Source organism: Gorilla gorilla, chromosome 7, assembly GCF_029281585.2.
Source record: "Gorilla gorilla gorilla isolate KB3781 chromosome 7, NHGRI_mGorGor1-v2.1_pri, whole genome shotgun sequence".
Classification (NCBI taxonomy): Eukaryota; Metazoa; Chordata; class Mammalia; order Primates; family Hominidae; genus Gorilla; species Gorilla gorilla.
In genome coordinates this window covers 139,077,567-139,103,630 of record NC_073231.2, presented here as the reverse complement: position 1 = coordinate 139,103,630, position 26,064 = coordinate 139,077,567, and the positions used below count along the sequence as shown (strand labels likewise).

The window sequence follows — 26,064 nt, the reverse complement described above, 5'->3', positions numbered from 1 at the left end:
GAGGAGTGAACCGCAAGCCCCATGGGTGTCCTTTCCTGGTGACTGACCCTTAGCACGAGATGCTTCACCTCCGTTTCCCCACCTGTGAAATGGAGACAGTGCTCCAGGCTTGTTAAGTGGTAGTGGAGAGAGGACACTGACAAGGGCCAATGATGTGGTGCTTCCCGCATCAGTGCCGGGCCAAACACCACACACCCTATCCACTAACTATCATGGAGTGTTTTCCCGAATTATTTTTGTTGTTGTGGAAACATACACATAACATCCAATTTATCAACGTAACTACTTTTAAATGTACAGTTCCGTCATAGTAAGTACATGGATATTGCTGTGCAACCATCACTATCATCCATCTTCAGAGCTGTATTTATTTATTTATTTTTATTTGTGTTTAGACAGAGTCTTGCTCTGTCATCCAGGTTGGAGTGTAGTGGTGCGATCTTGGCTCACTGCAACCTTTCTTTACCTCCTGGGTTCAAGCAATTCTCATGCCCCAGCCTCCTGAGTGGCTGGGATTACAGGTGCCCGCCACCACACCGGGCTAATTTTTGTATTTTTAGTAGAGATGGGTTTTTCCATGTTGGCCAGTCTGGTCTCGAACTCCTGACTTCAAGTGATCTGCCTGCCTCAGCCTCCCAAAGTGCTGGAATTAGAGGCTTGAGCCACTGTACCCCTAGAACTTTAAAACCTGCAGAACTGAAACTCTGTCCCATTAAACAACTCCTCATTCTAGCTTTAGGCAGTCATCCTTCTATTTTCTGTCTCTGTGATTTTGATTACTCTAGATTTTGATTACTCTAAGTACCTCATACAAGTGCAATCATACACTATATTATTATTATGAAACTGTTAATTTGCATTGATTTGTTCTTTGCCAGTGTCTGGCTGGTATAAGTTAGCATCGTGTCCTCAGGGTTCATCCCTGTTGTAGCAGGTGTCAGCATTTCCTTCCTTTTTAAGGCTGAATCATATTCTGTTGTATGTATGCCCCACATTTTGCTTATCCATTTGTCCGTTGATGGACACTTTGGGCACTTTGGGCTATTGTGAATACTGCTGCTGTGAACATGTGTGTACAGATATCTCTTTGAGATCCTGCTTTCAGTTTTGGGGGACATATACCCAGAAGTGGAATTGCTAGAGGTATCAGTCCATTCTCAAGCTGCTATAAGGACATATCAGAAACTGGGTAATTTATAAAGAAAAAGAGGTTTAATGGACTCACAGTTTCACATGGCTGGGGAGGCCTCACATTCATGGCAGAAGGTGAAGGAGGAACAAAGGCACACCTTACATGGCAGCAGGCAAGAGTGTGTGTGTGCAGGGGAACTGCCGTTTATAAAACCATGAGATCTCTTGCTCTTTATAAAACCGTGAGATCTCTTGAGACTCATTCACTATCATGAGAACAGCACAGGCAAAACCTGACCCCATGATTCAATTACCTCCCACTGGTTCCCTCCCACGACACGTGGGGATTATGGGAGCTACAATTCAAGATGAGATTTGGGTGGGGACACAGCCAAACCCTATCACTGGATCATATGGTTATTTTGGATTTTAAAATCTTGGTTACCAATTCTGAGAAACCTAGAAAGCATAGTTTATCTGCTCCCTGCGAAGATAATTCCTCACATTTTTGTTTCTCTGGAAAGTCTGCAAAACACTTTTACATTCTCCCATCTCAGGACACAGGCAACTGATAGAACAGAGAATAGGAGCTCCTGCCCCTACTCCCAGGGAAGGTCAACCTATGTGGCTCAGGCTGGGGTCAGCTAAGGCGCTGCCCCTTAGGACATCATTAAAGTGAGGACCACACAGAGAAGGCTTTGGAAGGATAGAGCAGAGGTCAGGATAAGATCTCCCAGCATTGTGCATCAGCCTGGGCTGAGCCCTCTGAGTTAATTCCCCAAGCTGTCCTATGAGGTCGGAGCATTTTCCCTATTGTGCCTTCCTTTATTTCTTTAACAAATGCCCACTTTGTGCCTGGCATTAGTTTAGGTGCTGGGGATGCAGTGATGAGCATGACAGGCAGTGACCTGTGTTTTCAGGAACCTAAATTCTGGAATAATAGCTCAGCACTGCCGAGCACAGAATGTGTCTGGCAGCATGCCAAATGTGCCCCACGTGTGCTTATGGCGATCCTGTCCCCATCCTACGGAGAGAGAGGACCTGAAGCACAGAGAGGTTAGGGAACTTGCCTGAGATCGCAGAGCTGGAAAGGGGACCTCAAGCCATGTGCTTCCAGGGCACATATTTGAAACCAATCCTGATTCCTCAGAAGAAAGAGTCAAACAAACATACAAACAAGCAAATGTGAGCATTCCAGCTTCTGTAGGTGCTTTGAAGATAACAGTGAAGGGTGATATGGAGCCAGGTGATGGGATAGGGCATGGCTGGGGTGCTGTCTTAGGTTGAGGCTTTTTTTTAAGTGGTGACATTGCACTGAAACCTAAAAGATAGATAGAGCCAGTCACGTGACAAAGAGACTGGGGATAGATCATTCCAGGCAGAGGTAACAGCACAAGCAAAGGCCTTTCTGATCTGAATTCTGAAATTTCCAAGGGCAAAAACGTGTTATTCCTGTAAGCTGTTAACAGGCTCAGTGTTCCCAGTAAGTCACAATATTTGAGCTGAAATCTGAGTGTTGAATGACACTTTTCAAGGTTGTTACCAAAAGAAAATCTTTGTATAAAACTGTATTCATTTAGATTTGGCTTCTTAGATTGGAAGGTGTTAGGGACTCATGAGATTGATGAAAGCGTCCCCCAGATTTTCAGCAGTCTCCAAAATCTTGGGTGTAGGGTTGCTGTAGAATTTCCTTCAGAAGATGCAGTGCAGTGTGACGACGGAAGTTCTCTGGGGCCTGATGGGTTCCAGGGCCAGGAACTGAGAAGGACAGAGCTTTGGTCAAGGGGGCCTACAGGCTGTATCAGCCCGGGGACTGGTCAGCATAATCTGACCTCAGATTCACATGGGAGTTGCAGCAAAGCGACAGGACAGCACCTGTCTGCCATGCACTTCAGTGTCCTCTGATGAGCCAGGCCAGCACTGAGGGCCTCCCACGCCCTCTTGCTGAATCTTTGGGGACCTGTACCATCATCCTTCCTTTACAGATAAGGAAACTGAGGCTTTCCCAGGGGCGGCAGCTGTGAAATGAGCCACATTGAGCCCAGGGCTGTCTGACGCAGACAGTTCTCTCAACCGTGATGCTTGAGTATAGCCCTGTTCCTGGAAAGGCTGATCAAGCCCTTATGGACTAGACTGTGGTTCACCTTTGACACGTCTACTTGTCAAAAAATCTAGCCAAGCAGATAATCTAAGCAACACTTCATTGGGCTTATGTTTAGCCTACTGACAATGAGTTGTTGTAGGACTCAAGAGTTGCTGTGCCTTAATGGCAAATCAATTTTATCTATTCATTTAGTTGGTTTCTTACCTGCTTGTTAAAATAGGGCTCCCTCCTGGGCAGTTCTTCCCCTGGGCATAGCTTCCCTCCTGGTCCAGTCTAAGGAGTCTGAGTTGCTTTATTTTGTGTATCTGAAAGCAGCCGATGTCATTCCTTGAAAAATAATTGCTGCTTCAGCACTTTGACTAACTCAGGCAGATTCCTACTTCCTTTCCCAATGTAGTCAATAATTTAGGCTTTTTTTTGGTTTGTTTTTTAAATGAATCAAAACACACACACTGAGCCCAGAGCTCGGCACTGAGGAGCTGCTGACGGAGTCTGCATTGAGCTGCTGGGTGGCCTGTCTCTGGAGACAGCTCGCCTGCCAAAGCAGATGGCATCAGGCCTTATCTCTCCATCACTGGCATCGCCTTTAGGTGGTCTCTTTGTTTTGTCGTGGGTGATGTTCGGGCAAAGTGATTGGTGATTTGCATATGAGGTTCTGCCAGCGCTGTCAGGCCCCCACCTGGCTCTGGTTCCTGAAAAGATTCCGGAACCCTCAGAGCACGGGGTGGGCGGGCTGCTGGCCTAGGTGTCAGGGTTGCAGGAAGGACACTGTCTGATCTGGCTCTGCTGAGAGACCTCCGGCATCAGGTTTTAGGCAATTGTGTTTGCAAATTTGATGAGTAGGGAGGGTGGGAGTATTTTGGGTTCCAGCTTATTTTCTTTGGCTAGAATTCTAGAGTCCAAGACTTCTGCTCCAGTTGGGGAGCTTTGTGGAAGGCCACCTGGGGGAGGGAAGAGGAGGAAGAATGAATATTTGCATACTTATTGTCTCAGGGCTTCCCTGCCAAGGTGAGGGGTGTTGGCCTCTTTTGCAGGCGAGAGACCCATTTGAAGATGTTACGGAAATTGCCAAAGGGTACTGTAGAGATAGGCCTAGATTTAGATCCATCTGCTTCCGAAAAATGTTATAGTCATGGAAGTCGTAATGGCTGGCCTCTCTTGAGCTCTGCTGTATGTCAGAAACCGTGCTGGGCTATTTTCCTGCATCCGCTCATGTGATCCTCATGAAACCTTGTTGAGGGAGGTATCCTTGCCATCTATCCTTGCCATCCTTGTTTTATGTTGAAGATACGAGGCCCAGAAAATCTGAAGGGATTTGCCCAGTGTCACGCCATGGTGAGATAGATGGTGAAAGCTGATTCAATCCGCACGTCTGGAGCCAAAGTTCATTTAACGAGTTTTGGGGAAGGGACAGCAGAGTTGACTTCATCACCGATAAATTGTACCTCGTGGGCCGGGTGACTTTCTGTGGCTTCAAATTGCTTTTTCTGTTGGATTTGCTGCTTCTAATTCCCTCCACCTGGATCTTGAGTTATTCAGATGGTTAGATTTGATTTGGTTTCCATGGGAATCTGTGTTTGTGTGCTCACCAGGGCTCCCTGGGAAATGAGCTGATGTTACCCACAGGACCTCCGTGTGGAGCGGTGGAGGGGGCTGGGGCAGCACCAGGGCCGGGCAGGGCTCTGGAGGTCTGGCTCCCGTTCTGCTGCAAGGCCTCTTGTTCAGCAGAGCTGAGCTGGTCTTAGGGATGTACAATCCCATTCGGGGGGGCCTGTTTTCCCTCCTTTTCTTGGAAGCGGACCAGCTCACAGGGAAAATGGAAATGGTGACCTTTTGCTAATTTCTCTCTTTCCACACAGTTGCTTCTTGTTTTCATGCCCCATGACTGAAGGTGGGCAGAACTCAGATAGAAGCCTGGAAATCCTCAACTCGCCATTTCCCATTCTCGTCCTCCCCCAGCCCTACTTCCTAGCAAAGCCATTGGGACTTAGAGCAAACCCTTAGAGTGACAGATGGCAGGAACGCTCATCTGGATCAGTACAAAATGAGGCTTTGGAAAATAAACACAGCATACTTCTTCTGCAATTCTGCTGTGGGTTTCCTAGGAGCACCCTCCAATGGAACAGGAGAGGTGGGGCTCATACCCAGGCCTCCGAGGTGTGTCCAGGCCAGGCTCTGCCAGGCTGACCTCACTCATCTCCTGGTGTCCCAGAAAGGGTGCAGTGAGCGGAAGCGAGTGCAGACCTAGCCCTGTCATTTGCTACTCGCATGTCCTTGGCCACTCGCTTGACCTCCCTGGGGCTTAGTTTCCTAATCTGTGAAACAGTGGGGAGCATCGCTGTCCCTGAGCGCATTGCAAACACTGAATGCACACAGCAGCAGGCTCAGCTCACAGGTCTTTGTCGCCCTCCCCTGCTCCATGGATGATGGGGTCTGCTCCATCTCTTCACCCTAATCCAAACAAAGATGTTCTTCCTAATTCTTGTTTCCTTGGAGAACTGAGGGCTTCAGCGTGGGTTCCAGTTGCATGCTGTATTCCCAGGCTGACACCCTCTGCCCACTGCAGCCTGTTCCCTGACTCTGTGTAACTTTGTTTATTTCTCTTGACCTGATGTCAACATAAAAGAAGACTGGGGAATGAAGCGAGAAGTGACAGGCCCAGCTTGACCTCTTGAAGGTCTTCCATTGTGTGAGGCTTGCAGGTGAATCATGGCTTTGGAAGCCCAAGGACCTGTCTATCTTGAATCTTAATTCTGTTATCTCATTGGGCACCTATACTTCAGCCCCAAAGGCTGTTCAATGGCTGTCATGATATAGTACAGGAGACAAAGCTGGCTTTATCGGACTTGCTCAGTAAGTGGGTGGCTGTCTTTTTATCGTGTTCCTCCTGGCTACACACACCTCCCCTGGTTATCTCTGGTACTTTATGTGTTCTTTACTCTTTTTTTTTTTTTTTTTTTTTTTTTTTTAGACAGGGTCTCCCTTTGTTGCCTACGCTGGAGTGTAGTAGTGTGATCTCGGCTCACTGCAACTGTGACCTCCTGGGCTCAAGTGATCCTCCTACCTCAGCCTCCCTAGTAGCTGGGACTATAGGCGTGAGCCACCATGCCTGGCTAATTTTATTTTTTGTAGAGAGGAGGTCTCATTATGTTGCAGATGCTGGTCTCAAACTCAAAGTTACAGGTGTGAGCCATCACACCTAGCCTATGTTTGTTACTTAATGGAATGGATCATTAAGATGAATGGCACTGCTGTGTCTCCACCTCCTCCTCCATGGGCATAGGCGATGAACCAGGAAAATATAGGGGGAGGAGTGTATCATTTTATGAAAAGATGGTGGGGAGGGGGCAGGCCCCTGACATTCTCTCTTGAGCCTCTGTTCCCATGATTTGCCTTTCTTGCTGCCATGGGCCTTGACTTTATGCTGATGAGCCACAGTCAGCTTCCTGGACAGCTGTTCCAGAGGGCACCGTAACTGCTCTGGCCATGCTTGGACCCCACTTGCTAGACTGAGGGAGGGTCAACAAGCCCAGCAACTGACTTAGAGCCTGGGTATGCGGTGATCCTCTTAGAGCCCAGAACGGTCGGCATCTGCCCAGGGCCTGCTGGGAAGGAGGGGATTACCGGGGGCAGCGGGGAGTCACAGCTGGCCTCCAGAGCCCCTCCGGATCATCCATAGAGTTGACTTAAGCCAGTGGGGCTGGCCCTGGGAGCTTCACACTAATCATCTCTGGAGCGGTTGTCCATAACAACTGACATGGAGGGAAATGCTGCAGCTTGCAAAACACATTCAGGTCTGTACCATGGTTTTAGTCTTGGGAGCATCTTAATGGAGCAGGAGGCCTTGTCATTGACCTCAGCTTACAACTGATGGCAGGGATTGTCAGAGAAGGCTGATAACTTGGCCAAGGGCACGTGGTGGTTATATCATTAGGATAAGTATTGCTCAAAAAACAGTGCTGTGCCAAGGAAATGTTTGCTATTCTCACCAACCTAGAAAGCTAACACCCCAGCTATGAATGTCACCCAGCCCAGCTGGAGTTAGTCCTTACAGCTTCCTACTGTCACCTGAGCATGCGGCTTTGGTCCTCAGATTGGTAGGATAGCCACCGAACCCCCAAGCATCTCATCCATGTTCCAAGTAGGATGCAGGCAGGAGGGTGAAAGGACAAGAATCAAAAGGTCAAGTTTGACCCTTTTTAAAATACTCTCCTTGAAGCTGCAGGAATTTCTGCTGGCATCTCATTGGCCAGAACTGAACCTCCTGACCATCTTTGGTTACAAGGGAGGTGAGTAAGGAAGGGGACCACTTTATCAGGTGCTTTGCTGCCTAGTACATCAGTTGGAATTCTATCCTCAAAAAGAAGGGAACAACAGATGTTTGGGATGCCAACCAACAGAGTCTGCCGTAGTTTTAAAGCTCCCAAGCCAGGGTTGACAGCCGAAGAGATGAAATCTTTAAGGCATGCTTAGTGTTAGGTCTGTTTCCCCACTTGACAGCTTCCAGGCGGTGTAGACCATAGTGGTACGTGCCATGTTTGCTACTTGCCAGCATACAGGCAGTGTAGACTGTAAATCTCTAAGTGTACCCTCCGGGCCAGACTCTGTCAATTGGAGAGCCAGCCTTTCCCTCTGGGAATTGGCGGCCTGGCTGGGGAGGCAGCTGTTACACATATATTTGTAATTGTGGTCGTGCTGCAAAGAAGAGAACAGGGTTTGCATGGCGTGTGTATGGTGGGTAGCAGGAAGGAGGAGGTGACGTCTGATGTCTGTGCTGAGGTGTTTCCAATGTTGGCACACTTCCTCACAAAGACACACATGCGTGCAGTTTGGGGGCAGGTGCCTGTTTTAGGAGGATGGGAGCAGCAGATATTATTTCTCGATTCTGTTCGGTGGTGTAACGGCCTGTGCTGCATGGATGGCCCGTCCTTGGAGACGCTGGGGAGGTACAGGTGTTTTGCAGTCAAATAAGTGTGGGAAATCTGACTTGCTGCATCCCCTTTAGGGAGTCACAGTGCACGTTGCAGAGAAAGGTTTCCTTCCCCTCTTCTGCCCGGCACAGAATGTGAAACAGGATGTTAAAGAGAACAGGCTTTGGATGCAGACATTCGAATCCAAGCTTGGTTCAGATCCTGCCCCATTATTCCAGCTGTGTGGCCTTGGATGAAGTCCTTAATCTCTCTCAGCCTCAGCTTTCTCATCTCTGCAATGGTTGTTCTGTGTATTTAATGAGAAAACACGTGTGAGAAACTCAAAGCGGGCATGGGGTAAGATGCAGTGGCTGTTTATTACTGCCCCCATCCCTGCCATCTCCTCTAGACTTGAAAGAACAGCTTTCTAGACTCTTCCAGAGCAGGTGAGAGGAAAGTGTGTGCAGCCAGGTTTTTGTCTTTTCATCCTCTTGTCTGGATCAGGCCCTGTGAGCAGGGTCTTCTGTGGCCTGGTCCTGAACTGTGGAATTGCTGGGTGTGGGGCTCTGGATGGTGGAGGAGTTGTGTTTGTGTTGCCAGCCTTGTCCCAGCCAGAAGTTGGGGGGTCCCTCATGAGCTTCGAGACAGGCAATTTGCTCTCTCAGGCAAGAGGACGAACAGTGCACCTTGCAGTTCTGATGTTCTGGGTTCCTTGTGCTTTCTCTTTGGGAAAACATAGAAGACAGGGGATGGGTTCCTCTCTCCAGAACACTGAGTGATTGATCCCCGCAGGGACAGAAGGACAGAACATTCCTTTGGGACTGAATAGGACAAAGGCCTGTGTTTGTGAGTGTTGTAATTCTCCCATTCAATCTCAGACAGTCTTCCTGACTGGCTTAGAACCGCGTGCGTGCATGTGTGTTTGTTGGTGGGTGTGTTTGTTGTGTGTGTGTGTATGTGTGTGCGTGTGTGTGTGACTTAGGGGATGGGACTTGGGTACAGGGAAGATGACAACACTTGCTTTTTTCCTCCTCCTCCTGTGTGTGCTGGGGGGCCAGGAACTGAGTGGAGGACCGATGGGGGCCAGCAGACCCTGGCACAAAGGAGCAAGGGCCCAGCGGAGAGAGTTCGAATCCTGGTTCTACCACCACAAACCTATGACCTTGGGAGAATCCCTTCAACTTCTTTACCTATAAAATGGGATTGATGGGCCTCCCGGTGGCATGGAGGTCTGATACCCTGCCTTACTCTTCGTAGGCACTTAGCAAATGTTTTCCCTCACCTCTGCTCACCTATGCCTGGGAAGCAGCCCTGCCCCTGTGTGACCTTCACCACTTCACTTCCATGTTCTCAGACGGGGTCTTTGTCCTTCCCACCAAGGCTAGCAATGTCGAAAGCCTCTTTTTTGAGTCCTGCTCAGGCTGAGGTTTGGGGCAGTGATGAGGCAGCAGCCAGGGTCCTGACACTCATGAGCTGGGGTGAAGTGTTAGTGCTCTGTGAGGCTCTCACCAACCCTGGGGGTCTTATCAGGAGGGAGCTGAGCATCTCATGGCCAATCCAAGAGCAGAGTGGGGAAGATCCCAACATGGATCGATGCCCTTAGGAGATAAAGTTCCTTTCTAGGGTGTAATGCTCACCATTGTCTGTCGGGATCAGATCTCTTATCCAGCAGATGCCGGGTGCCCACTGAAAGCAGGCAGCTATGCAGAGGCCTGTGGACAGAAAGTGAGTGAGACCCAGGCAGCTTTTCCTTCTTGGACTGAGGAATAGATCTTCCAATTTAGTTCTGGTTCCATGGCTGTATAATTTTAAGACCTTCAAAGAGATGAGTCAAAAATCTGCTACCCACTCGCAACTCCGGGGGCTGCCAGGGACATTCTTGATGCCAGCTGGGGTGGCGTGTCCCATACCTGCTGCCACATTAGCACCCTCTGCTGCCTGCACCGGGAGTCCCCATCCTGCCTGGTGCTGTGCTCTGGGCTCCGTGCAGGTGACTCCTCCCCTGCTATGGAGTCGGGGGTGTAGGCGGCTCTCCCAGCTCAGGGGTGAGGACCTGGAGGCTCAGAGTTTGGGGAGTGGTAGGACTTGGATTTGAACTCTGATGTCCGTGGCGGTGGGGACACCGCCTGCCCTGGCCTGTCTTTTAGAGGGAGCCATGTGGGTCAGCTGGGGAGACAATGAAGAATGTGCCCCCACAAACAAATGGACCTTTGTTCCCACAGTGGCTTCAGGGCTGGGCTGGGCCCAGCAGATGATCTCCGGCCCCCGCTGGAAGCTGGGCCACTGCTCCCTCATCTATGGATTTTTCCAGTGCCTGTTATGGGCAGGAAAGAAGTGTTGGGCCCTGAGGGGCAGAGAGGGGAGAAGGGAGATGGGGCTGAGCTCTGTGTGCCAGGGGACTTAACGGTGTTGGGGGCTAATGCAGGTGCCAGGATGACCCCGTGCTGAGCGGGCCCGGGTGCTCCCAGGGGGCTGGGCCTGGCTCTGTACAGTGCCTCTTTATGTGTCACCACCCTCACCTGGTAACCACTGCTGCGTCCCTGTGCCATTCAGGAACAGGGAACTTTTAGGTAACCTTGAGGAGGGCGGAAACCCAGGGCAGGCGAGTGAAGTGGCAATTGAGAAAGAGTCACGACCACCCTCTGCAGGAGTTTAGATGAACATGGCAGGTGAGAGATTGGTCCATAAGTGAGCTGGGGTGCTTGTCTCCTTTCTGCAGAAGCACGATGGTGGCCTGGGGCTGGCTGGCTTCGGGGTTCTCCAAGTGAGTGTCGGGAGCCCCTGCACTCCTCCGCTGGGGAGGGGGAGGTGGTGAGTTCTTGTTGGAAACTCAGTACGGAGCTTTCATACGCTGCGGGGGAACCTGGGAATTGGATGCCATTTTTCTTTATTTTTGAACCTGTTCCTCAGGTTGAGAATCGCTGGTCTTAAGGTATTCAGGAGGCTTTCCTGGTCCCATTCCCAGCAACCCCCCAGTGGGTTAAATCCTCTTTCTCCTCTTTTCTCAGAGGACCCAGAGGAACTGCAGCCCCCCGGGGCCATTTCCACTGCTCCCACTAGCTTGTGAGTTGTCACCCACTCGTCCCTGCGGGGACAAAGGGGACCTGGCATACAATAGGTGCCTAATGAATGTTTCTCAGATGAAATTGAACTGCCTTAAGTATCAGGGGTAAGAAGTAGCAGAGGTGGAATCCGATCACCAGCGTGTGTGGATGGCGTGGGGGTGGCTGCCTCGTACCACTTCACGGGGGGTCACTCGCAGATGGAGCAGCCTACATTCTCTGGGCCTTCAGCACCTCTAGGAGGTAGGAAGGGCCAGGCTGTTCCTGTTTTAAAGATTCAAGCTGGGGAGGAGGTGACTTGCCCCCACAGGGTGCCTAAGTGGTGATCTGTCCCATCCCTTCTTCTCAAGCGTGAGTTTGTGAACGCTGACCTTCCTCTCTGCTGCCACACGGCAGTGATCTGTATGGGTCACATTTCTGCCAGCTTCTGGAAGCAGGTTCAACAGCATTTAGAGTGTTCTGTGTTCCACTTCACTGCCTCATTTAATCTTTGGAAAATCAATGCAGCGTGCTGAGCTGAGGTGGCCTCGTGAGGCCTGAGTGTGCGCCGCTCGCGGGCGGGTCAAGTGCTGAGAAGCCTGGGGCCCCGCGGAGGCTGATTGTCTGGGGGACCTGCCTCTGTGCTGCCTGCCCGTGTGACTCTGGGATACTGACTTCACTTCCTCAGCCAGCTGGGTCACATGGCTCTGGCAGGGCTCCTGTGAGGGTGAGGACATGGAGGGACATGGTTCAGCACTGCCTTGACACCTGGCAGGTCTCAGCAGCCTGATGGCCTTGCCTCCTGCTCCCCAACTGCCCTGTGGGAGCAGAGCCCAGAGTGGGGCACTTCAAAGGGGAGGTCACTGCTCTCAGATGTGGAAATTGCTCAAGGGAGATGAGTGACTGGGGTCCTCGGGAACTTCTGGGTGACCTTGAGGAGGGCGGAAGCCCAGGGTAGGCATGGGGTGAAGGGCGAGTGGAAGTGACAATTGAGAAAGAGTCACGACCACCCTCTGCAGGAGTTTAGATGAACATGGCAGGTGACAGATTGGTCCATGAGTGAGCTGGGGTGCTTGGAACCAAGGCAGGGTGCCTTTTTTTTTTTTTTTTTTCCAGAGGAAGAAAGGTGAGCAGGTCTTCAGCTGTTAGGAAGGTTTGGTGCGGAGAGGCGCAGGGATGACTGGGGGTCGCTGGCCGAGCTGGAGAGTTGGCCTTGACCCAAAGAACCATCTGGCCCAACAAGAAGGAAGGGCAGGAGGGAGGATGGGCATGGTATCATTCAGAATCTTTTGGTCAACTCAACATGGCTTACATGGGATTGGAAGTTGGTGGCCCATGTAACTGAAAATCCCAGGTGGTGGATGCCATCCCCAAACCGTCTTTCACTCTTTTCCATCCCTGGGCTGGCCATACTTTCAGGCAGGCCCTTGCCTCATGGTGTCAGTGTGGCTGCTACAGATCCAGCGCTCCCAACCTTGCTCCATCACGTCCAATCCAGTTCCCCAATTACTAGAAATAAGTGCAGCTGGCTTTAGTTGGCCTGAGCCAACCCATGTGTTCTTTCCTGATCCAGTCCTTGCAACTGGGAGGTGGAGTGCATGAACTGGCCTTGACTTGTGAAATGTGGGGAGGGGGGTCACTGTCAACAGAACACTTAGGACTGAGGGTGAGGGTTGGGTGGGTTCCTGAAGGAAACTGAGGGCTGTTCTTGGAAATGGGGAGTGAATTCTGTGTAGCCCCAAGCCAGCAGATGTTAGTCACAGGTACAGTAACCTGTGGGGCCAGTGGGGCCTGAGGGCAAGGAAGCAAGGAAGCACAGGCCTGTTGATGGCCTGTTTTCCAGACGGAGCAAACAGTCCACCGGCCAGAGATGGCCGCGGGCAAGCCCTTTCCCCGGCATTTGGTGCATTTAACAGCACAGTCTGAGCCAGGCCTCTGTCCCCTGCCTCCTGGGAGTCCCCCTCCTAGCCCTGGTCCTTGGAGTGGCTTCTGGCCAGAGAGAGCTGCTGCCCGAAGCCAGGGCTTTTATGGCCAGATGAGAAGTGAGCTTCCTCAAAACACAGTTGGAAGCAGGCTGGCTGTCTTCAGCCACGCGGATGCCATGAACCCCACATGACCAGCCCACTGTCTGCTGTGTCTCCTCAGGAGCAGGACATTGAGACTTTACACGGCTCTGTTCACGTCACGCTGTGTGGGACTCCCAAGGGAAACCGGCCTGTCATCCTCACCTACCATGACATCGGCATGAACCGTAAGTTCTGAGGAGCTCTGATTCCCTGTCAGCCGGTTCCCAAGAGAGTGGCGGAAAAAGGCAGCCGAGAAGGGCTGATGGCCGGGAGCTGGTGGTTTCTTTTTGCCTGGGACTTCCTGGGGCTGTTCTGGGAAGAACTCTTGCCACAGCCTGGAAAAGCCAGAAATGCGCTGCATGTGGGCACGGAGTTGTCTGTGTGCCCGGAGGCACTGGGAACACAGGAAGCTGTTTGCTATCTGTGACAGTGACTTCTATATTAATGCACGCATATGGTTTTCAGTCTTTTCACAGAATTGTGCAACGATCAGCACAATTTTGGAACATTTTCATCCTTCCAAAAAATCCTGTACCTTTTATCTGTCACCCCACCCTCAGATGACTGACCCTTCATTGACTTTCCTTTTCTGTGAATTTGCCTATTCTGGAATTTTGTATACATTGAATCAAATAACATGTGATTTTTTTTTGTAACTGGCTTCTTTCTTAGTGCTTTCAAGGTTTATCCAGGCCATGCATTAATATTTGTATTTCCTTTATTCCTTTATTGAATAATAATATTCCATTGTATGGATTTACCACACTTTATTCTTTCTTTTTTCTTTTTCTTTCTTTCTTTTTCTTTTTTTTCTGAGACAGAATCTCGCTCTGTTGCCCAGGCTGGAGTGCAGCGGTGTGATCGTGGCTCACTGCAATCTCCACCTACTGGGTTCAAGCAATTCTTTTGCCTCAGCCTCCCAAGTACCTGGGATTACAGGCACCCACCACCACGCCTGGCTAATTTTTGTATTTTTAGTAGAGACGGGGTTTCACTGTGTTGGCCAGGCTGACCTCGAACTCCTGACCTCAGGTGATCCACCCACCTCCACCTCCCAAAGTGCTGGGATTACAGGCATGAGCCATTGGGCCCGGCCATCTATTCTTCAGTTGATGGGCATTTGGGGCATTTTCACTTTTTGGCTGTGTGAGTAACTCTGCTATGAATGTTTAGACTGTGAATTCCAAGATTACCAGGAGGGTTTTCATAGGTGGGTTCCCCATTTTTCGTAGATGAGAATGGAATGGAATCTACTGAATGTTGAAATTTCATGGAATAGAGGTGAATTCTTCTGTGAGTAATCAGAAGACACAGGTTTCACTGGTCCCGTAATTTTTATGAACTTGAGTGTTGCAAGCTTGCTTGATTTTTGACGATGGACTGCCTGATTTTCATTTGTTTCTATAAAGCTTATTAATACCTTGAGGCTGGGGATAGTGTCACTGAAATCCACTGAAAACACTTTTTCACTTCATTCTCACCTTCTTTTATCTCACTTCTTCCCCTGTCTGTTTCCCTTATATCCATTTTGTACCAGGTCCATGCTAGGTATTTTGATTTACACTATCTTATTTTATTGACTCTGACAGGGAACTGGAATTGCATATGGCAGCGTCTCTCCGCATTCGGAGAGGCTCATTGTTGGTTTATAATAGGCTTACCACTGTAACAAAAGATGCCAAGCCCTCTGTGGCTTAACACAGTATATGTTTTATTTCTCGCTCATGTAACAGTTTAGTGGGTGTTTAGTGGGACATGTTCTATTTGGCAATTCAAGGACCCAGGCTCCTTCTAGCTTTTGGGTTTGCCATCCCCTGGGGCTGCAGAGCCTTCTGCTGGAAACTGCTTCTGGCAGGTAGATGAGAGAAGAGAGAAACTTAGAGGATCTTAGAGAATCTGGGTGGCAGGTATGGTGAGGAAATGGTGACGGTCACAGGCTATCGGCCAGAAACAGATCACATGGCTGCCTCTCATTGCAAGGGAGCTTGGGAAATACCGTCTAGCTGAGTGCCCAGGAGGAAAAGGGACAGGAGGTAGGGTGAGCAGCCCAACTTCCTTAGGCTTCAGCAGTGAGGAGACTCATCCAGGCCACATGAAAGGAGGAGGCACGCCTCACCTCCCATGCTCCTCCTCGTTTGAAAATTATGTGTGTTCTGGACCAGTACCCCAGATGGGAGGGTATAGTGGACCCAGATGGAAAGAGAGGATCAGGGGGGCAAAGCCATCTCATGCCAGGGCCATCCTGACCTTGACTGACTGGAGGAGCTACAGGAGCCAGCCTGGGAGCCCCTTCCAGCACCAACTGCAAGACTCATCTGCCAGCTACCACTCCCTTGCCCCATGAAACTTACTCTTGCTTTTTATCACCAGCGGAAAGTGGGCATGGGGACAAAACCAAAAAACAAAAAACGCCAACATCTGTGTTCTTCTAAGTTCACTTCCTACTTCTGAATAGGAGTGAAACAAAATGAATGTGCTTTGCCACCGAGACACCTAATTTTTTTCTCATCTTACTTTTTTCTCTTCTCTCCCTCACTGCTGTTCTTCAGACAAAACCTGCTACAACCCCCTCTTCAACTATGAGGACATGCAGGAGATCACCCAGCACTTTGCCGTCTGCCACGTGGACGCCCCTGGCCAGCAGGACGGCGCAGCCTCCTTCCCTGCAGGGTGAGAGGCCTCTTGCCCTATGAGCTCTACAGGGTGGAAACTGGGTGTCGGGGAGGGGTTCAGCTGCTTTGCTCTTTTAAATACTTTTTAACTGTGGTAAAATATAAAACGTATCATCTTAAGCACTTTTTAAATTGTGGGAAGAGATACATAACATAAAAGTTAGCACTTTCACTATTTTTAAATATATAGTTCAGTGGCATTAAGGACATGCAGACATTGTTGTGCAGCCGTCACCACCATCCATCTCCAGGACTTTTTCATCTTCCCAAACTGAAACAACATACTTATCAGATGCTATCTCCCCATCCCCCCAGCCTTCCTGCAAGGCTGGCGTTACGATAGGTGTGCTCAGCCTGGACAGGACTGAAGTGGAGGAGGACTTGACACCACCAAATAGTCTGAAGAAAAACCTAGAAGTTTGGGGAGAAACAGGGAGAGAAGTAACATTGATGGAGCCCTTCCTGTGGGCTAGGCTTCATTTGTATCTAACATTGGGCTTAATCCTTACAGCTAGCTCTGTGTGGCTGCTGTTGTTAGCTCCGTTTTCCAGACGAACATATTGAGGCATGGAGGCATTAACTACCTTGCTGAAGGTTGCACGGCTGAGGCCGGGCATGGTGGTTCGTGCCTGTAATCTCAGCACTTTGGGAGGCCAAGGTGGGCGGACCACCGAGGTTGGGAGTTTGAGACCAGCCTGGCCAACATGGTGAAACCCTGTCTCCACTAAAAATACAAAAATTAGCTGGGCGTGGTGGCGGGTGGCTGTAATCCCTGCTACTCGGGAGGCTGAGGCCAGAGAATCCCTTGAACCTGGGAGGCAGAGGTTACAGTGAGCCAAGATCGCACCACTGCACTCCAGCCTGGGTGACAGAGCAAGACTCTGTCTCCAAAAAAGAAAAAAAGGTTGCACAGCTGATGACTGGGGAGTTGGCTATGATCCTATCTACTGAGACGTGTATCCTCTTTGGAACATCAGGCTGCCTTAGTTGAGAGTATTTACACTGCCTGGCCCTTGTCAGCTCGTGATCTGTATGGGCATGGCCTTTCAATTTCCCCTTGTGCAATTATGGTCAAGCTTGTTGGATCTCCCAGTCAGCATCATGTGGGGGTGGCAGACCTCAGAGAGAACCCCTCTTGTCCCTGCACCCGACCTGTGCTTAAACTAGGGCAGGAGCAGGTTCTTGTGCTTAAAGTCTTGCAGAAGGGTCCTTCTTGGCATTTATAAATAGATATGCTTTTTTTATTAGTGTTCAGAATTATCCTTAATAATTAACCTTTATCAGAGAGGAAGGGAAGGGACAGCCAACCATATGGGGCCAGGACCAAAAATTAAAAGTGTATTAAAACAGTGGGACATGGTTAATTGTTAACCAGCAGATAAAGCCAGAGGTGTGTCCGTAAATCTTTGGTTGGACCAGTTGTGTGAAAGACTTGGGGGAAAGCAGAGACTCTTAGTTCCCCCTGGTGAAGTTTTACAAATATTCTGAGGCCTGAGCCCCACCCCCAGGAATTTTTATTCAGTTGGTCTGGGTATTACAGCGCATTTTCCCCCTAGTTTACTATGTGGTTTTCGTGTGCATCTGGTGGGACCCACTGTCAGAGTGGGACCTGACTTGTTTCTTCCTCCTGGAGTAGGGCAGAGGAGAGTGTGGGGCTTGGGAGGGGTGAGGGAGCATCTCCCAGGCCCTTTAAGGGTGAGCCCCCTATATTCTGAAGCCGAGACAGCAGAGCAGGGTAGGGGATCCCTGGCTGGGCTCCTCCTGGCCCCGGTGTCCACCACCTACACAGGAGGAACCTTGGAAGTAGAATTCTGCTGCTTCCTCGCCTCACACCAGCCCTGGGGAACAGGGAAGAAACAGAGGGCCCTGCAATTAAGTGGCTTCTCCAGTGTCACACCTTAGGAGCTGCTGGCTCCAAATTGAGCCATGGCCATTTCAGAGGAGCTTCATGTCTTTGCCCCACTTCTGCCCTGCGGCTTCTCAGCTCAGTGGCTCTGTTGATGTGGAGCCACACCATACGGGCTCTTTCTGGCTCTTCCCAGGGCGTCTGCATACACTGCTTCCCTGCCCACACGCTTTACTCATCAGGTTCCCATGACCCCTTCAGCGTCACTTCTTCCAAGAAGCCCTCCCTGATCATCTGATCACGGCAGGTCTCTGTTTCGATAGGCTTTGTTATGAGTCACACCCACCTGTTTCTGTTGACTTGAGGGCTGGCTCCTGTCCTGGTTTGCATCTGCTTTGCTCACAGACCCCTGCCATTGCCTCACCAAGAGCCCGGCATGTGTGAGGATCAGTCACTCCTTTGCGGATGGAACTCATTCATGCCTGTTTTAATTCCTTCTCCCTGACGTTGGAATTGTGAAATGCCTTCTAGTCAGTTTCTGCAACACCCTAGACCCAAAACCAGACAAACACAGTGAGGACATGTTTCTGGCTAACCATCTACTGCTCTTGTGAGGCCAAGTGTCTCATCTCTCAGCCTCAGTGATGTTTATAATCTTGCTATGAGGGGAAATCCTAGCAGCCTCCTAGAGTTATTGTGAAAATTGAATGAGCTAATTCCCAGAATGTGTCCATGGGACCTGGAGCGTAGGAAGCAACTGATAGAGTGTGCTGCAGGGGTCTTGGAAGGAGGATGGGAAGGGACTAAACTGGGGGGCCTGGGTGCATGGGGCAGGCTGCTGCATGGTCCCCACCCTTCAAGCGTGTCCTTGTTTGGATTACCCGTTTCTGTCCGGGTGCTCACTAATGGCTTCTCTGTGTCATCCCCAGGTACATGTACCCCTCCATGGATCAGCTGGCTGAAATGCTTCCTGGAGTCCTTCAACAGTTTGGGTAAGAGCGAAGGATCAGCTCCTCCTCTGTCTGCAGAGAAGCCTGGTTTCTAGCATCTTCCTGCCCCTTGGCTTTGATCTGGACTGACCACTAAAATTAAGGTTGCAATTTAAAGATGAGGCAAGAAATTAGCTCGTCACTCTGTGAACACTGTTCTTCACACAGTCTCTGAGCTCTAGTGTGTCTCCTGTAACTTCAGTTTTCCTCTTGCGTGAATGTTATGTTGCATGATGGCAGCTGCCCCACCCATTTGCTCTTGCCTCCTGTTCTTCCATTCCCTTCTCTTTCCCATGGAATGTTCTGGAATGGAGTTGCCTGAGACCTTAGCTTTTCTCTCCACACCATTTTTCCAGTGTTCCTCTCTGTCTTGAGCTCTTCAAAGAATGATAACTTCATGGTTCTTGCTCAATTTGTTTTCATTCCAAGTTTTAGAATCCAAAATAAAGCTTAAGAGTGGGAAGAAATGATGCCGTAACGGGCCTTCCCGTAAATGTCAGACGGTCTCTCAGAGCCTGGGTGGCGGCCAGGAGGGAAGTGAGGAGAAGGGGCACGGCTCTCCAAGGTCGAGGTCTCTGTCCAGTCCTAAAGCATGGTGACCTCAGAGCTGTGCAGGCAGTTACGGCAGCATGCTCCTGCATTGCCTAGCCAGGCGGTCACCCTCAGGAAGTTCTAAGTGGGTCCTTGGAGGCTCCCATCACTCTGTCCTTGTGTGACATGCATTTGTATTTTTGCTTCCAGGCTGAAAAGCATTATTGGCATGGGAACAGGAGCAGGCGCCTACATCCTAACTCGATTTGCTGTGAGTGCTTTGGCATTTTTTGAAAATCGCATTTTAAATAACATTTTAAGATGAAGGAAGACATTGGAAAAGCATCAAAAACCCAAAAGGAAAAAAGAAATGACCCGTATGCTCCACAGTTGTGTGTGTGTGTGTGTGTGTGTGTGTGTGGTGCATGGGTACTCATATATATACTCACAGCCTTTTCTCTTCCTCCACTCAAGGATGATACTAGACACATTCTTTTGTCATGGGCTTTGTCCGCCTAGCCATCTAGTGAGGACGCTCCTCACTCACTGAGTACTCTGCTATGACACTGCTTTGTAACAGCTGTACAGGTTTTTGTAGTCAGGACACTCCTGGGTCATAACTGATTCTAAACTAGAATCAGACACAGGAAGTTTTCATGACAGTTGTCATTGTTATTTCTCTGGGCTCAGGTCAAGAGCCACTGTTCCTTTGTATCCTCACTGAGCAATTGTGTAAGAATGCAACAATACTCATTTTGTTCATCCATTGGTATTTTGACTACCCATTATTTGCTGGGCTTTGCTGGAGGTTGGGAATACTGACATGATTCTACAACATCCATCTTACAAAAAAAAAGAAAGGAATGCTGACATGAATACAAAATGGTCTGGCCATATAGGCTCTCAGCAAATTAAAAATGGTCTCAACTGTACCCCAGGTGTACATATCTATATCTGTATGTATCTGCCTCACATAATGACATTTTGGTCAATGACAGACTGCACATTTGACAGTGGTTCCATAAGATTATAATGGTTCATTTTTACTGTACCATTTTTATGTTTAGATTTGCTTAGATACATCAATACTTAGCATCGTGTTGCAATTCCCTGCAGTATTGGGTAGCGTCATATGCTGTACAGGTTTGTACAGCAAACCTAGGAGCAAAGGGCTGTACTATACAGCCTTGGTGAGTTGTAGACTATACTGTCTAGGTGTGTGTAAGTATACTCTGAGATCTTCACACAATGACAAAATCTCCTAATGATGAATTTTCTCAGAAAGTGTCCCTGTTATTCAGCGATGCATAACTCTGTGTGTGTGTGTGTGTGTGTGTGTGTGCATGTGTTTATCCTGGAAGTAAGTAATACAGTTGTTACTGCCACAACTAGAGAGCATTTGTGCGCCCTGTTTGATTGATGAGGTTGATGGTGTGTTACACCATTTGACAGCTGGAGGAGCTGAGCCTCCGTGGGTTGAAGTGACTTGCCCAAGGCAGGTCTGCAAAGCAGCGGGCTTCCTACTTCTCCTGCACTTCCTCTGTCTCCTTCCCACTCTCTCTAGGACCCGATCCCGTGTCTGCTGTGCTGGAACCTCAGTTTTGCATGGGGTGGGGCCGGGGAGCAGCAGCCTGCTCTGCTGCCCACACTGCCTTTTTCTGGGTACTTCTCTCAAGCTTTGGTTTGCCTTGGAAAGTTCCTAGTGTTTCAGATTGCTGGGATGTCTGTCTCACTTTGTGTCTTGAATTGCAGCTAAACAACCCTGAGATGGTGGAGGGCCTCGTCCTTATCAACGTGAACCCTTGTGCGGAAGGCTGGATGGACTGGGCCGCCTCCAAGGTGAGGTGGGGGCCTGTCAGGCCGGCGGGATCCCTGCAGGAAGAGGGACAGGTGCACACAGCCTCTGCCTGGGGGATCCCTGGAGCTACGAGCTCTCTCTTTACCCACTTCTCCACTACCCTCTACTGCCCACTCCAGTTCCCTCTGCTTTACTTAGAACAGTACACATGACCTCAGCCGTTTGCCATTCAGAAGACTTAAATACCACCAAGCTGTCTAAGCCAGGGAAAGCACTGGGACACAGGTCCCTGAGCCAGCTTGGAGAAGCATTGCTTGGATTAATGAGTATTAGCTGGGGTACATAACTTGTGCCAGGCTTTGGTCAAGATGCTGAGCATCTTGAAGAACAAGACTTCTTGAGATGAACAAGACAAAAGCCTCTAGGAATGAATCTTAGGAATTCATTCACATATTATTAAAGAAAAATAAATGTGTATTTAGTACGGACTGTGCCACAGAATTTTACGATAATAATTAGCTAACGTAGATTGAGAGTTTACCATGTGCTAGTTTCATCCTACATTGCTGTGTGTGCATGATCTCAGTTAATCTTCATAGTAACTCTAGGAGGTGAGAATTTTTATCACCGTTTCAGAGGTGAGGACTCGGTGTGGCTAAGGGGATTGTCCAGGGTCACGTAAAGCTAGGCAGTAGAACGGGGACTGGATGCAGCTTGCTTTGACTTTGTGGTTCGTGGACCTGACCACCCTTGCCCCTGGGGCTCCTGTCCAGGGTGGGAGACAGGCAGGCCTGGCCAGCAGGGTGGGCTGCCTGGAGGAGAAGGGACCTGTGCTGTCTTGGGAAGCTCTGTCCTGGCTGATGTCCTAAGGTTCCTTGTTTATCTTTTAAAAATTATCATTGTGGTGTTTTCGTTTTTGTTTTTTTTCCCTGTAAAGGCCTCAGTGTTGGCCAAGGAGAGGGGGAGGTCATTCCAGTTGAAATAGGACAGAGTCTTTCAAGCTGAGGTGATCCCAGCTTCTCATTTTGCAAGTGCATATTTGCCCAATTTTGGGTGGCTGCCAGGGACCGAGGGTTTGAAGGGGCCCTGCCTCTTGCCCCATCTCCCGCCCTGTCCCAGCCACTGTGATTTTGCATTTGTTCTTTGAACATTCCTCCAGAATGCAGGAGCCCTTCCCTCCTGCCTGTATGACGTTCTGGAGTGGAACACACTCCCTGTTTTTTATTTGATTTTCCAGCAAAGGAAGTGACATTCCAGTCAACCCGCTGGGCTTCATGATAGCTGTTCTGAGTGAGACTCGAAGGTCTGGGGATGTCGACCACTGGCTAATGTGAAGCCTGAGGATTGTCTTTAATAGCTGTACTGTTCCCTTCAGTACAACTTTAATAGCTGTACTAGTCCCTTCTTTTTCAACTCCAGCCTTTCGATTACCAGGCATTGGTATTAGATACTGTGATGTGTGCAGTTACTTCTTGCAGTCCTTACCTTGACCTTGTGGCCTTGAAGTTCCTGGCACTCCCAGTTCCAGATTAGAAGTCTGAGACCCAGAGGTATGCAGACTGCCCAGTGCCACACAGCTAGGCTGTGGCAGGCAAGGGCCAGCCAAAGACCCTTAGGTCTGGAGCTTCTCTCCTACTCATTTTTGCCTAATGCTTAGGTCAGCACACATTTATGGAGCTTCTGCTGTATACTAGGACTTATAGAGCTCCTGCTGCAAACCTAGTCACTGGGGAGAGGTAGGAAAAGAAGATTGTCAGTGTCTTTGGTAATATCAGTATACTTAGAAAGGGGAAACTGGCTTGGAGATGAGAGAGGAGGGATAGTTGGGAGCCAAGCATATCCTGGGGTATAGACTGGGGAGCTCAGTGTGTTTTTAGAAGAGGTGAATGGACGGCCCTCTTTGCTGAGGACTTGGTGAATGTTTGGAGCAGGGTAAGCTAGCAGTAGCTGGGTCTTTATTCAGCACTTATTTGCTGTGCATCTTGTGCCTGGGCCTCTGAAAATAAGGAACTGGATATAGTCCCAGGCCCTGCATTTGGGGGATCAGATCCAGGAGGGAACTGGAGACAGGAACTGAGTTTCTATCAAGGGGGATGTCCTTGAGGCCTGCATGTAGGGGGGAGTCCAGCAATGCCACCCTGCACCCAGGGAAGTGGGGTTTTGCTGACCTTGTTAACTACTGTTAGCTCCTGGTTTCTCATCCACCCAGTTTACTCCTTTCCAGATCTCCGGATGGACCCAAGCCCTGCCGGACATGGTGGTGTCCCACCTCTTTGGGAAGGTGAGTTGCGTGGTCTGGCGAATCTGTTGTTCCTGCTGAGCCATGCATTGTGTGGTGCTCAGCACAGGGCCCCATGTGGGGGTGGAGAGAACAAGACACAATCAACTGGGGGCCACCGAGCTGGTGCTCATGAGATAATATGACATTATTCATTCATAAGCAACAAGTCATTCATTCTCTCTCTTTTTTATGTGTCTTTTAAAAACAGCTGATTGAAGTACAATTAACTGCACATATTTAAAGTGTACAATTGACATGTATATACATTTGTAAAACCATCCCTGTAATCAGGAGAATAACGTCTCCATCACTCCAAGAGTTTCCTTGTGCCCCTTGATAGTCCTCCTCTCCCTCCTCCTCAGGCAACTTCTGATCATCATTGGCCTCTATAGATTGCTTTGCAATTCCTAGATTTTTATATAAATGGCATTATATAGTAGGTACTCTTTTTTTTTTTTTTTTTTTTTGGTCTGGCTTCTTTCACTCAGCATAACCATTTTGAGATTTGTCCATGTTAATGAGTGGATCAATAGTTTATTCCTAGTCTGGGTGCAGTGCTCATTCCTATAATCCCAGCACTTTGGGAGGCCATGGCAGGAGGATTGCTTGAGCCCAGGAGTTCAAGACCAGCCTGGGCAACATAGTGACACCTTGTCTCTACAGAAAAATTAAAAATTGGCCAGGCATGGTGGTTCTGCATGCCTATAGTCCTAGCTACTTGGGAGGCTGAGGCAGGAGGATTGCTTGAGCCCAGGAGTTTGAGGCTACAGTGAGCAGTGAGCTGGGATTGCCCACTGTATTCCGCCTAGGTGACAGAGAGGCCGTGTCTCTTAAAAAAAAGTTTATTCCTTTTTAGTGCTGAGAAGTATTCCATTTTATGTATGTGCAACAGTTTGTTTTTCCATTCACCTGTTGATAAGACCTTTGAGTTGTTTCCAGTTCTGGGCTGTTATAAATCTGGTCTGTAGCAAACATGTCCGTGGAGTTAGCTATGTGCTGGGCTCAGTCCTAAGAGCTTTACAAGTGTTAACTATAGGAATAGGATTCCACCCGGGTGCTCTGTGACCTGTGTGATAAATTCTGTTCTCATTCCCAGTTTATGGAAGAGGAAACAGACCAGAGAGGTTGAGTGACTTGCGTAGGGTCTCAGCCAGGGAGAGGTGGGGCCGGTATTAGAACCTATGAATCTGGCTTCATTCTGGTCACCACAGCAGGATGGCAGCTGCCTGTGCTGCTGCCTGGCTCTGAGATGAGCTGCTGTTCTGCAGAGTCACCCCACTGAAGGGGATTGAGCCAAGCTCCTCACAGCATGCTAGAAGTGAGCGGTCATCTTATCAGCCCAGCCTGCCTGGCCCCAGACACTGGTTTTGTGTCTCTAGCTGGGGCCAGCTACCCTCGGGAAGGGTATGCCATGGGCTTGGTTGCAAGCCCAGGGTCTGGAAAACCCCTTGGTTGCCTGAAATTACAGTGACCTGCTTTGCTTACATACCACTGTCTGCTTCTGAGCTAACACGTGTGACCATCTGACACTCCCATGAGTCCTGGGGACACAGCCTCCACTCTGGAGCTGGCGAGTACACCAGGGGAACAGATGCCCCACTCTGGAGTTGGCAAGTGTACCAGGGCAATAGAGGCCCCACTCTGGAGTTGGCGAGTGTACGAGGGGAACAGAGGCCCCACTCTGGAGCTGGCGAGTGTACGAGGGGAAGAGAGGCCCCACTCTGGAGCTGGCGAGTGTACGAGGGAAACAGAGGCCCCACTCTGAAGTTGGCGAGTGTACCAGGGGAATAGACGCCCGACTCTGGAGTTGGCGAGTGTACCAGGGCAATAGAGGCCCCACTCTGGAGTTGGCGAGTGTACGAGGGGAACAGAGGCCCCACTCTGGAGCTGGCGAGTGTACGAGGGAAACAGAGGCCCCACTCTGAAGTTGGCGAGTGTACCAGGGGAATAGACGCCCGACTCTGGAGTTGGCGAGTGTACCAGGGAACAGAGGCTGCACTCTGGAGTTGGCGAGTGTATGAGGGAAACAGATGCCCCACTCTGGAGTTGACGAGTGTACCGGGGAATAGACGCCCCACTCTGGAGTTGGCGAGTGTACCGGGGAACAGAGGCTGCACTCTGGAGTTGGCGAGTGTACCGGGGAATAGACGCCCCACTCTGGAGTTGGCGGGTGTACCAGGGGAACAGAGGCTCCACTCTGGAGTTGGCGAGTACAACTGCTAGGTTTGCCTGTTGTGTTGGTTTCCTGTGGCTTCTGTAACAAATTACCACAAACAGGATGGCTTAGAACAACGAAAGTGGGATGAGCGGGGTGGCTCACACCTATAATCCCAGCACTTTGGGAGGCTTAGGTGAGTGGATCACCTGAGGTCAGGAGTTCGAGACGAGCCTGGCCAACATGGTGAAACCCCATCTCTACTGAAAATACAAAATTAACCGGATGTGGTGGCACGCTCCTGTAATCCCAGCTACGCGGGAGGCTGAGACAGGAGAAGCACTTGAACCTGGGAGGCAGAGGCTGTAGTGAGCCAAGATTGCACTATGCACTGCAGCCTGGGTGAGACAGAGGGAGACTGTCTCAAAAAAAAGAGAAAAAGGAAAACAAAAGTGTATTATCTCACAGCTCTGAGTCTAGAACTCCGATGTCAAGCGCTGGCAGGGCCGCCCCTCCGCCACAGGCTCCAGGGGAAATTTG

At 49.8% G+C, this 26,064-nt stretch overlaps 1 protein-coding gene across 2 annotated transcripts in view; it reads left to right on the top strand.

The window, feature by feature from the left end:
- The window catches only part of NDRG1 (N-myc downstream regulated 1), a 60,333-nt gene that overhangs the window by 19,432 nt on the left and 14,837 nt on the right, over positions 1-26,064 (top strand). For both annotated transcript variants that reach the window (XM_004047554.5, XM_055349122.2), the window contains 6 exons: positions 13,332-13,437; positions 15,802-15,922; positions 18,700-18,762; positions 19,501-19,561; positions 21,043-21,129; positions 23,313-23,369. In XM_004047554.5, the coding sequence (XP_004047602.1) occupies positions 13,332-13,437; positions 15,802-15,922; positions 18,700-18,762; positions 19,501-19,561; positions 21,043-21,129; positions 23,313-23,369 (495 nt within the window). The remainder of the gene's footprint in view (positions 1-13,331; positions 13,438-15,801; positions 15,923-18,699; positions 18,763-19,500; positions 19,562-21,042; positions 21,130-23,312; positions 23,370-26,064) is intronic.